The sequence below is a fragment of the Strongylocentrotus purpuratus genome, unplaced genomic scaffold, assembly GCF_000002235.5.
Source record: "Strongylocentrotus purpuratus isolate Spur 01 unplaced genomic scaffold, Spur_5.0 spur5_scaffold_13, whole genome shotgun sequence".
Classification (NCBI taxonomy): domain Eukaryota; kingdom Metazoa; phylum Echinodermata; class Echinoidea; order Camarodonta; family Strongylocentrotidae; genus Strongylocentrotus; species Strongylocentrotus purpuratus.
Window position 1 is genome coordinate 31838958 of NW_022145598.1, and position 12842 is coordinate 31851799.

The 12842-nt window shown below is 39.2% G+C and overlaps 1 protein-coding gene across 1 annotated transcript; it reads left to right on the top strand.

Moving 5' to 3' along the window:
• The first annotated feature begins 1473 nt into the window (after positions 1-1473).
• Positions 1474-11962, top strand: LOC115923280. The gene is made up of 10 exons (XM_030983702.1): positions 1474-1863; positions 4398-4547; positions 5542-5871; positions 6412-6495; positions 7516-7890; positions 8515-8792; positions 9182-9341; positions 9777-9902; positions 10432-10456; positions 10831-11962. The coding sequence occupies exons 1-10, from the start codon at positions 1707-1709 to the stop codon at positions 11960-11962; spliced, it is 2817 nt and encodes a 938-aa protein (XP_030839562.1). The 5' UTR covers positions 1474-1706.
• Positions 11963-12842: the final 880 nt, after the last annotated feature.

A 12842-nucleotide genomic window follows, 5' to 3' on the forward strand; every position in this document is an offset into this window, starting at 1 on the left:
GGATGTTATGATTGATACTTGACAGTTGATATATGTGCAATAAACATGACAATTTAGAATGACTTGCCTTATCAACATGCATTTTAAATTGCAAACAGTTACAGATAATATGCTTGTAGGTTTTTTTTAAAAATATTTTGAGAAAGTAATAACATTCAAAATGAGAAAGAACCTACATTTTTTTTTTTTACACAAATAGAAGCGGTAGTTATTTCCTAAAAATGAAAACAATAATAAGAGGAAGAAAAAGAAAGCCATGATTGTTAATGAAAAGAATTGAAGAACAACAGCATTGGAAAAAAAGTCTCGATCGAGAGAGAGAGATAGAGAGAAAGAGAGATAAAGAGAGAGAGAGAGAGAGAGAGAGAAGAGGAGAGGAGAGACATAGAGAGAGACAGAGAGACAGAGGTAGAGAGAGAGAGAGAGAATAGAAAGAGGAAAGGAAAGAGAATGGATCCGCTCCTCAGACAATGTAACAGACAGTTAATGTGCCACGTCATTCGGGCGTCTTTTGTGTGGGTAAGTATGTGTGTGTGGACGAGGGTGTGTTTGTATTTGTGTGCGTCGACGAGTGTCTGGATAGGTGTTTATATCTGCATCTGGGGGAAAGGAATGGTTGCAATTCATTAAGACTGTGAAGACACAGACATTATCATGGATATCCCTTACTCATTTTCATCTGATTGATTTTCGTCATGTATGTTATTATGTAATAAGGAAATAAAGATTATAACGGTCTGCAAAGTAGAAAGAATAGGCGGAAGACGATGGGTAGATAGGCCAGGGGATTATTGTCCTGATACGCATTGCAACAGGAGGGAGAGAGAGAGAGAGAGAGAGAGGGGGGAGAGAGAGAGAGAGAGAGAGAGGGGGAGAGAGAGAGAGAGAGAGAGAGAGAGGGGGGAGAGAGAGAGAGAGAGAGAGAGGGGGGGAGAGAGAGAGAGAGAGAGCTATCCAGTATGCGATCAATCTAAAACAATTGTAATAATTCTTATATACTATTAATAGACATTGATTTAAGTTTTCACCCTATCGACCTCTTGCTGCTCTCAGACGCGGAAATCCAGACTCTCTCAGTTAGTAATGTTAGGGAGGGGGGGGGGGTGGTTATGGTTTTTCCCTTTTGCTATTCAATAATTGATTGTTATTATTCGGGGGTACTATTCTCAATAAATAATTTGTCTTTTAAAGCTAATACGTTCCTTGCACTCCGCAATGTAACTTGTTATTCTTTTTCTTGTCTTTTAGATAGGCAATGATTACGGCCTTTTCTAAGTCACAAATTTCCTGAAACAGAGGTTTTTACACTTTCATTTATTTCCTCCTATACATGATATGCCTGTCATTCAAGGAGCGTTTCCTTCCAAATGAAGAGCAACGTCGAGTAGAGTTGAGCTCAGAGGTTTCAATGCACCCACATTATCATGGATATCCCTTAATCATTTTCCTGTTTGGTTTCTCTTTGAGAGGAAATAAGGTTTTGATGGTCTGAACAGAAGAAAGGATAGGTGGGTGGAAGACGATGGGTAGATTGCCTGAAAGTTAATCATTATATAAACATGATTGTGTATGTGATACAGCAAATAATCTAGTTTAGCTTTGCTTGCTTTACTCGTTTATATGAGCGTTAATCTGAAATTGATATTTTGCATACTTTCACGCAACTATATTTCGCTCGGATCTTACAACACCACTAGGATAACTGTATGCCTCGTTTACACCGGTATGTCAACCAAATGATTATGGATTGGCCTAGAAGGAGAGTTGATTTGCTGCTATACTGTGTAAGCTTAACTCTTTCATTACCAATCGGAGGACGAACGTGCATCACCGCATCTGGCACGACATCGACATCAGAATGTGGTGAGAAAAATCGCAAAACCTTTACAATAAAAATCGCAATAATTTCCCAATTTAATATATACACTGTTGGTCATAATGGTGGAATATTTATTTTAACCCCAGTTTAGGGAAGGATTTGAAAAAATTATTTATTTCTAATAGATCTAGATAATGGCATACATTCTCAGATTTTATTGAATATTAATTTGCGAGTGTTTGTTTTGCGTGACTGCTTAATCATATGTGTGCTACTATGCTAATCAACTAAGGGACCTACGTCCTTAAGTCATAATTGACAGTAATGAGGATTAATGCCTCACAAAAGGGCACTAATATATAGCTGATCGACACGATTTTTATCCTGGGGCCTCACAGTAACGAGGCCATTGCTTAGCCCCTGAATCATGACTGTACGCAGTGTTTGCTAGGGTACGCGGCCCCTTCCACAAATGCCCCAAAACGAAGAAAATGCAGTAAATTGTCAAACATTTATTGCATTTTCTCCTGGCCCCTAACAGGAAAAATTCCTCTGTAGGGCCATGCATTATGGTTCAAGGCATGGCCACACAGAGGAATTTTTCCTGTTGGGGGCCGGGGGAAAATGCAATGAATTTTTGACAATTTATTGCATTTTCTTCGTTTTGGGGCATTTGTGGGGGCGGCCGCGTACCCTAGCAAACACTGCGTACAGTCATGATTCAGGGGCTAAGCAATGGCCACGTTACTGTGAGGCCCCAGGATAAAAATCGTGTCGATCAGCTATATTAGTGCCCTTTTGTGAGGCATTAATCCTCATTACTGTCAATTATGATTTAAGGACGTAGGTTCCCTAGCTGATTAGCATAGTAGCACACATATGATTTAGCAGTCACGCAAAACAAACACTCGCAAATTCATATTCAATAAAATCTGAGAATGTATGCCATTATCTAGATCTATTAGAAATAAATATTTTTTTTAAATCCTTCCCTAAACTGGGGTAAAAATAAATATTCCACCATTATGACCAACAGTGTAGATAACGTGCATGACACATGTTTAACATCTAAGTTTATATTAGCCCTAATTAATTATAAGAACTGTCTAAAAGTAGTTAAAAGGTGTTTTTTATTAAGCAGGATTATATATATATATATATTCATATATAGCTAAACTTCTTGAAATCTTTTTGTTGATAAGTTATAGTTTTTTTAAAAAAATATTAAATTATGCAAGCGTAGTAAGAAAAGTAACTGAGTTGATATTACTAATATTAGTTCTAGTAGTAAAAGTGGCAATATTCAATATCTGTAGTAGTAGTGGTGGTAAAAATGACAGGCAAAATCTAGATGCTGAAAAGGATCAAATGCCAAGGAAAGAAAAATCAAACTTTGCAAAGCCATTATTACATCATCATGTTTTACACAACAAACATATTAATATTATTCATTATGTATCATTGTCATTATTATCATTATTATTGTAGCTACTACTACTACTACACAACTCTACTACTACTACTACTACTACTACTACTACTACTACTACTACTAGCTACTCTCATCGTCATCATCATCGTTATTTTTAGAAGCAGCAGTAGCATAGTGTATTAGAAAAGAATCAAGTTACCATGGCTATAGGATATGACTACTGTATACTCTAGAATATGATACTTCGGTTCGATAAAAAACAACATATATTTTGTTTAAACTGTTATATCGTTTCACGTTTATCTAACACGAGCTACCGGCAGAGAGTTGTTTGTTAGTTTATCTCAAGATAGATATCCGTTTTCAGGCTGTAATAATCAAAGTATTCCGGTCTGCCTTGCACGCATATAGCTAACTCATAGGTCACTATTACGTCAAAATAGAGATATTCTTAACCACATGCAGTAGTCATTTCTGGTTCCACCAACCCCCTGGACATCCACCCCCAGATAACCACCCACAGTCAACTGTGGAGTGTCAGAAGCGTAGAGTCTGGCAAGTCTGACAGACACGAGTGCTGTAGGAGATTTATTTTCTGATTTTTTTTTCCTTCTTTTTCATATACTCATCTATTTATGTTACAATAAATCATTTCATCAGTATTCATGTTCTTTTATGATCGTCATCATTTTTAAGATAATTATTATTATAATGATTATTATTATCATTATTGTTATTTAAGTAGCTCTTGTCGATATTGGCAATGTTGGTTCGAATCGAACCCAGGTAGATGACAGAAGCCTGCGTTATGTGTTAACATGCAATTCCCCTGTGTCATAGACGCAGTCTATGTTACAGTGGAAAACACTACGTCCCTCCGACAGGAAGTTAAACGGAGCCCTCGTGTAAAAGAGAGGCATCACCTTTGCACTTTAAGAACGTACTGCACTATTCGTTGAAGAACAGTGGTTCCCTGCTCATCCCCAATTAATCCCCAACCCTAGTTATATTGGGAAGAGAGACCCGAGGGCCGAGGGTCACAGTGAGTCAGTTTGCTTTCCCCCTCCCTGACACAGGTGACGCCACACACACTTAATGATGATGATAATAGTATTAATCATTATTACTATAACATTAAATCCTTAGCTACACAGCCAACGCACATGTGTCGTGTCACCACTCAATACGAGGATGTAGTACTTTCCAATCATACCGTATGGGCCTGCATAACTAATGGACTAACTTCTCTGCACTGCACTCCCAACTGCTGTGCCTCCGACAATCTCATCGATGGAGGTAATGTAAAGGAAATACATTCATAGAGAGGTGTAAGATGTGGGACAGTTAGAAATGAGGAGGGAACTAGTGCCAGAGGGGGAGAGATAGGGGGGGGGGACTATAGAAGAAGAAAGATACCGTATGGGCCTGCATAACTAATGGACTAACTTCTCTGCACTGTACTCCCAACTGCTGTGCCTCCGACAATCTCATCGATGGAGGTAATGTAAAGGAAATACATTCATAGAGAGGTGTAAGATGTGCATGGGACAGTTAGAAATGAGGAGGGAACTAGTGCCAGAGGGGGAGAGATAGGGGGGGGGGGACTATAGAAGAAGAAAGATACCGTATGGGCCTGCATAACTAATGGACTAACTTCTCTGCACTGTACTCCCAACTGCTGTGCCTCCGACAATCTCATCGATGGAGGTAATGTAAAGGAAATACATTCATAGAGAGGTGTAAGATGTGCATGGGACAGTTAGAAATGAGGAGGGAACTAGTGCCAGAGGGGGAGAGATAGGGGGGGGGGGACTATAGAAGAAGAAAGATAGAAGGAAACGAAATAAAGGGAAGAAATAAACAATGTGGCGAAGCGTTAATATATTAACATGGTTAACAATAAATAGCAACAGTATTCAGCAGAAATTAAAGGCCAGGAGGGACCAAAGTAGTTGGCTATTTTCTATACTACATCCGCAATGAGTAATATATTTAGCATTAGTTGAATAATACTGGGAAATTATAATACAGTGCGTCCGTCGTACACAGTGATATCATTAAAATCGCGTCACTTAGAGTAATGCAACGAATATGTGAGTGTAGTTGAAATTGGGTGGAAATTGTAAAGGGAGAAAGAGTCTTCCATGGGGGAAAGGAGGTGGATATGATCATTAATTCTAGGTTCTGAGTAGACCTTATGAATATTCGATTTCTTGTGTAATAAGTGTTATAAGCAGAGTTGTTGGCAAAGCTAGGTAACAGTTTAAATGTGTCCTCTATGTGTTTACAGTGATCAATCTCACTAGAGGCGCTAGAACAGAGATTGACTGCTTGAAGACTTCTACCAACCCGACCAATCCCTACGTACACAAGTTGGAAATACACGGACCCCCTGACTCCCAAGTCCTTATGGCGGTTTCTAATGGTGATGCTCGTAACGTAATCACAGTAACTGACGCAGAGGATGGTGACGATGTGTACATCTTCAATGTTAATAGCTTCGTCACGGATGATGATTACTTCTTGTCGTCATCTAATGTTGTCTATCTTCACGGTACCTTCACAAATTCTGGTCAGGGTCAAAATGTTGTCATCATTTCTCAGGCTTTCGACATCATCGGTAAGTTTCATCCTTTATCGAATAAATTCTTAGAACGTAGTTCAAAATTTAAAATTAAACATTTGAAGTCATTACAGCAAATCACTTAACCAAATGTGGATGCATACGAAGGAAGTATCAGCAACATATGCGAATACAATAATATAGGCACATGTTATCATGCATTAGCCCTAAATTAAGTTTTTTCTCCTTAAAATACTAAATGAATAAGTCAACTTTTCTTTCGAACACCCACCCACATTACCTGCATGTACATAAATGGACAAAATAAGATTAGAAAAGCAAACACACAAAACAAAGGCCTAACTTTAATGTACGTCACGAAAACGTAGGTAGATATGCATTTCCATGTATTTTGATCACCCGACCTACTAAATGTTGGACTATAAAACAAAACTCAAGAGGTGTGATTAACCCATTGCCTGCTGAAACTGGGTGGCCCCTGTATTAAGCCTATGGCAATTAATTAATTCAGGTATTAAAGTACTTGCATTTGATGATGCCTGTGGCTGTAAATGATTTGTTTGTATCTCTTGTCAGATACCATCGTGGCGACTACTCCTCCCCAGCAGTGCACAGTGTCACCTCCTACTACTGGGGACAATCAATGGTATACTCGCGCTGGTAAGGTCTACTATTAATGAAACATCTGTGGCGAATACAGTATTCTCTAACCGAGGAGGGGGCACAATATGGGTGAAAGTTATCTGAAAAGGAACGGAAATTAATTAACTACTTTTCATCCCCCTTTTAATTTTAAAAAAGTCATAAGTTATCGCATTTCATGCTCAGTGACTCGATTATGGAGAATCAAGTCTTAAAGCATACGAAGTAGTAATAGGTTCATGCTCAAAGTCTTTGGATTATATATGAGGTATTGTCATGTTATTGATTGATGAAGGTCGAAGTGTGTTAATCAAGAAGCCCTAACATCATTTTATTTCTAAAGAAGGAGAAGAAAGAAAAAAAAGTCATCGATTTTGCGGTAACTCATTGTAAGATTCCTAGTTTCATATTTCAATATTCAACACAGTTTTCATGAACGAGAGGCAATCATCAAGAAATCGGTCAATTAATATTGTATCTTTAACACAGTTATTCTTAAAATCTTTGTCTCTTTTAATCGAGTTTGCGATAGTCAGTCTTAAAGAAAGACAAGTACGTATTTATAACGTGGGAATAACAATGACTCATTATGACCGTATCCGGACACCTACCCCCTGGACATCGACCCCCGGATACCCACCTCCATTCAACTACCCCCTAGGACTACCCTCTAGGGCAACCAACCTCTAGGACGACTACTGGGGGAGTAGTTTTCCGGGGGTAGTTGTCCCAGGGGTAGTCGTTCTAGACGGAGGTTGCCCTAAGGCGTAGTTGTCCTAGGGGGTAGTTGATTGGGGGTGTTTATCCGGGGGTGGATGTCCAGGGGGTAGGTGTCCTAGACATGGGCGTAAATCTGTCATTGGTACCTATTGTTCAGGGGGGGGGGTGATCTATTCATTCATCCCCCTGAACAATAGGTATTACGTAAGGATTTACGCCATGGTCCTAGAACCCTAATGACACCTAAAGGTCACAGTTCCTTCATTGATATACTTCATATCAATCTTTTCTCTTTTCCCCAATTTCCTTTCACGACAGAATGCGAAGATGGCATGCACAGTTTCAACAAATCCTGCTACCAATTCAGCACCGCCAATGCGAATCTAGCCACGGCAAGGATAAACTGTGAAGCAATGGGGTATCATCTAGTCTACATCGAGAGTAGCGAGGAGCAGGGCTTCCTGGAGTCCATGGTGAACGGGATTGTCCCTTTACCGAAGGAGCAATGGATCGGCATAGAGAGGACAGCACAGGGGGAGAGGGTCTGGATGGATGGATCTACCATCACATACTCTAATTTCAGAGCGGGGGAAGCACGAGAAGAATGCTTCCAGATACGACAACAGGATGCCTACGAGTGGAGAGATCATGACTGTGGTCACAAGCATGCCTATATCTGCGAACGAGAACAAGGTGAGTATTCCAAACATGAATATGATATTTTTGTATGAAAAGAATATAATACACAAATGTAAACTAAGGTGTCGTAGCTTGTCAGGTGGATACGGCGGTGGACCGTGATTCATGTGGTTCGCGGTTCGAGTACCAGTAGGGCACTATAATGTCTTTTGGCAAGATGTTAATCTACATTTTCAACTCTCTACCCATTGCAAGTATAGTTTGTACCTGGTAGGAAGAAATTACTGAATTGTTTGAGCTCCTTATCGCGGTAGCTCGCCTAAAACGGGAGTAATACGATGATGACAGGGCCTGCAGGAGAACAGTATTAATACTGATGAGGCTACTCCGGGTAAACAAGACATATTACGGTTTGTATTGCCATCATTATTATCGTTAGTATTGTTATATGTGGTGTCATTGCTATTTATATCGTTTGTATTAGTATCATCATTATTCTAATCAATATCACTAGCATTTTTGTTGTTACACATAAAATAACGAAAACCGTCATGATAAGTACGAGCATTATCAACATTACAAGGTAACAAAAATAAAAGAACAAAGCTAAATATATATATGTGTGTGTTAGTGAAGTTTTCTTAATAAATGTATTGTGTCCTTAAATTCATATTACAGGTTACAATGGTCACGTCCCAAGCGACGGAGGATGTGTTGCATTTAGCGGTACTCTGCCGACCAACATTAACAACGAGGGCGCCATTCTACTCAAATTCGGTTATACAATCAAGACCACTCAGGTCTTTCAAACTACTGGAAGGACGAGAACAACATCAGTATTTACAGGCAACTATATAACGGCATGTCTACCAAGAAATGAGGCATTTTTGTACCAAAATGGTCTCGAAGTCGACGTATCCTGTGGTTTTATTTCAACTTCCTCGGATTCGTGGGCGGTAAGTCGAGAAAGATTTCGTTTGCGTTTCCTTTATCCTATTTTTGAAAAAACTGCTTATCATTCGAACATGATGCCAGAGGATTTGTTAGTGCCTTTATAAATCAGTTACGGAATACGTAATACGGTCAAGCACAAGGCTATTGGAATGATCTGAATGTTTTTTCAAAAAATATTTGCGATCCTCGTGGAAATACATGACCCAACCTGACGTTAATATGTAATCAGTGTTACGGGGCAAATTAAAATTGCCATAAACAAAGAAAGCAAGCTCCTATGTTTTAATCTGCTGATTGCATACAAATAGTTTTACAAATAATCGTACATCGTTTTGTAAACATGTAGTTTGTTAGTTGTTCTTTCATTTGTCCTGATATAAAAAATATACAGGTAACCTTTCAAGCGAGAGGAACTGGAATGTTTGAAATTAATGACGTGCAGCTGCTTATCTACAACAGAACAGAGCCCCCTACGATCAGACCCATGTATGTAACGTCAACCACAATGCCACACACAGCACCTTCTGCTACTACAAGTCAGAATAGTACAGGTAAATATGAAATTAGAATAAATCTCATTTTGCTCATACATAAATTACTTATCATTAACAACAATCATCCATTACGGCAATAATGATTTTTAAAAACTTTATTGACATTGTCAGGTTAAAAGATACCAAAATGCGTTTGTTTGTTTTGTTTGTTGTTGTTGCTTTTTTTTTAGCAGTCGTGCATATGGCGGGAGCACTGTACTTATATCTCATACTTGAGGTCCCGGGTCAGATCCATGTTCTCGGATAAGGCATTTCTATCATTTTGTCCGTCTAGACCCACGGTTACTAAATGGGTATCCAGCAATGCTGGGGGAATAGTAATCACAGGATCCCAAGTAAACAAAGACCAATTATCAATTATTGTAAAAATATGATCCTTAACAAAAACTATATTTGGTAAAGTTATGAGTCTTTGTTACCCATTATATACAGCCATAGATCTCGATGTCTCCGCGGTTACTATACCAAGTATACCACAGACCACCAGTCCAACATCTCTGCTTACATCATCCCTTACAACAACAAATACCACGACACAAGGAAATGGAAAATCAACAGGTAGGAGGAAATTTCTGGAACACCCCCACCTTTTCATGGTTGTGGCGATATAATAAAGCCAGGGTAATGATAATTATGAATACAGGGCCCTCAGAAGAAGAGTAAAACAATGTATGCAATTTGCATGAAAATTAACTTTTGCTACTACATGAACTATTACTACTACTACTACTACTACTACTACTACTACTACTACTACTACTACTACTACTACTACTAATATTACTACTACTACTGCTATTAATACTACTACTATTACTACTTCGACACATTCCAGTTGGTGCTATTGATTTCGAAGGTCTTTTCAGATTTATTTGACGGCTTCGTAACCTTTATTAATACATCGATAGTTTCGTATTCGTTTAAAATCATCTCTTCCTGGAAATTGTAGTAACATTAGGCCCGGCATTTATCAGTGCTATATTCTCTCTCTCTCTCTCTCTCTCTCTCTCTCTTGCAGGTGTGAACAGTACATTAACCATCACGGTAGCTCTTCTCCTGATATTCATCCTAATAATTGTCATAATAGGAGTCACATGTTTCGTCAGGAGAAGGTAAAGTGCTTCCATTTATAGACCACAGTATTTCAACATCACTTTTGTTTCTCACGCTTATATCTTTATTACTTGTAAAATATAATCTCGGTAGGATGCAAAAGTCTTTTTGGATTGGCAAATGCGCGCCGTAAAAAGGCGTATATCTGGAACATTCCCCAGGGAGTAGAGCATGTACACTATATCGTGCAGAACAGCGACCGGGGTAATAATGAAAAACTAAGCTCTTTGGTCACTTAATGGTAAAGCGCTAGATAAGAAACCGGTATCATTATTACCATCATTATTATTTTCTTTGACGAAGAACAATGTTAACGTCAAAACACAAACACACAATGTTAAGTAAATAATCTTTTCATAATTGTTTCTTTTAGACGATTGGCATCCGTTGACCAGAACCTTAAACCCCAGACTTCAGAAGCATACGTCAAAAACTCTGCATTCGACAAGGACAATAATGAGCAGCACGAGTATACAGCGTGCAAACATTCAGTAAAGAGCTCTTCAAAACAAGCTGATCCCTCGGATGTACTTGACGATGTTAATCAGCACGAGTATACTGAGTTACCTTGTGATAGAGCCCCTAAACCTGACAACCTGGTGATCTACAGCGAGGTGGGAGAAGAAGAATATAATGTTCTGTTCGGCGGCAAGATGAGGGGTGACTATCATGAATACAATCTACCAGACTCTGACCAGGAGAAGCCAGGTAGAGCGGTCCCAGCTGAAAGGCTTCAGGATGATGGTAATAATCTTCATCGAAATCGATCGTTGATTAATGGGACTGAGCAAAGGTCGGAAGACTACAGTGTTCCGTTCGATGGACAGGAGAAGGGCGACTATCATGAATATAACCTACCAGACTCTGACGAGGTGAAGCCAGGTACAGCGGTCCCAGATGAAAGGCTTCAGGAAGGCGGCAGTCGACATATCCTGAACGGAACATTAATTAACGGGTCTAAGAAGACATCGTTGGACACGGATCATGTGCTACCAATGCTTCAGAAGAAAGCTGGGGACCATGCCGAAGCGGGCGACAATGCATACCAACATTTACACACGACTGACGATGGAAGCTACACTCCACTTACGAAAACTGGACAGTCGTCTCCAGGTGACAATGGCTCTCTGCATGAGTCATCCATTCCGAAGAAATGCATTAATGATGAATTTTCAGATGGTAAATCAAAGATAACATCAGAATATAACGATCCAATCTCCAAAACTGATGAGGAATCATACGATTGTCTCCAGCGCGCATCGTTGGCGGGGGCCCAGAGGAACGCGACCAAAGATGCAGTTCATGTTGACGAGAATGACTATCTGACCCCCAATTCAGGCAACACCTACCAGACCTTGGCAAACCCTGAAGCTCAACCGGAGAATTCTGGCGATAAAATCTTGGACTACTCGCATCTCGAAAGAGATCTAAAAACCAATCCCCTGCCCGATCCGACTATAAGCCCGAACGAGAGCAATCAGTATGAGAAACTCAATCTACATTAAAAGTCTCAATGATTGTTAGTATTATTCTGGGAACCTTGCGATTGATTGAAGGACTTCAGATTGGTTCGGATCAATCGCAACTATTTATACAACGGGGCCCAGGGACCCGTTTCACAAAGTCTTTTTTCAATGACAAATGACAAAAATCAGTGATAAATCTGCTGATAACCAATCCGAAGCAAGGATTTCAGTAGCTTATATAAACAAAAAATGTCATTTGTCATTGATGACAAGTTTTGTGAAACGGGTCCCAGGTGTGACACATATCACCAACATCTCAAAGTCCGCGGCTGGCAGAAGACAGCATGGAAGCGCTTTACGCCTCTCTGCTGAAACGCGGACGCACCTTATTGCGTAGTGCAGATAGTGTCGCTATTTACCATTCATTTCCGTTCTTTAATAGTCAATAAAGAGAGACATTTCTGTCACTTTATTAAAAAAAATGTAAAAAATTTATAGGGCAATCAAAACGTGACAAGCGAGTGACCAGAAATCTGCTATTACACATTCGCTCGTGCTAATGCCACTTTGCCAGCCGCACAGCGATCTGTATTATTTTGTTTGTTTCACATTAATCTTGTGCATATTTTGATAAATGGAATAATAAGGTGTATCAAATTATCATGAGTATTCTGTATTAATTTTACTAACGCATATATATTAAATGTAAATAAATGTAAAGAAGTTTATTTACGCGTTATCAAGTTTTATTCCATTCATATTTATTCACATCTATTTACGGCTAACTACAAAAAGCACCGTCCGACAAATTACCACATTCAACTTTCAACATTACGAATATTTCAGTATGTAACTTGTATGGGAACATTTTGCAAATTCAACGACGATCAAGGCAAAAAGCTGCCATGGTGAAGTGAAG

Excerpts from the sequence above, each read along its gene's own strand:
- LOC115923280 (XM_030983702.1), top strand. The coding sequence starts at position 1,707 with ATGCCTCGTTTACACCGGTATGTCAACCAAATGATTATGGATTGGCCT. Across the intron at positions 4,548-5,541 it reads CGACAATCTCATCGATGGAG|TGATCAATCTCACTAGAGGC; the intron begins GTAATGTAAAGG and ends ATGTGTTTACAG. Across the intron at positions 5,872-6,411 it reads TCAGGCTTTCGACATCATCG|ATACCATCGTGGCGACTACT; the intron begins GTAAGTTTCATC and ends ATCTCTTGTCAG.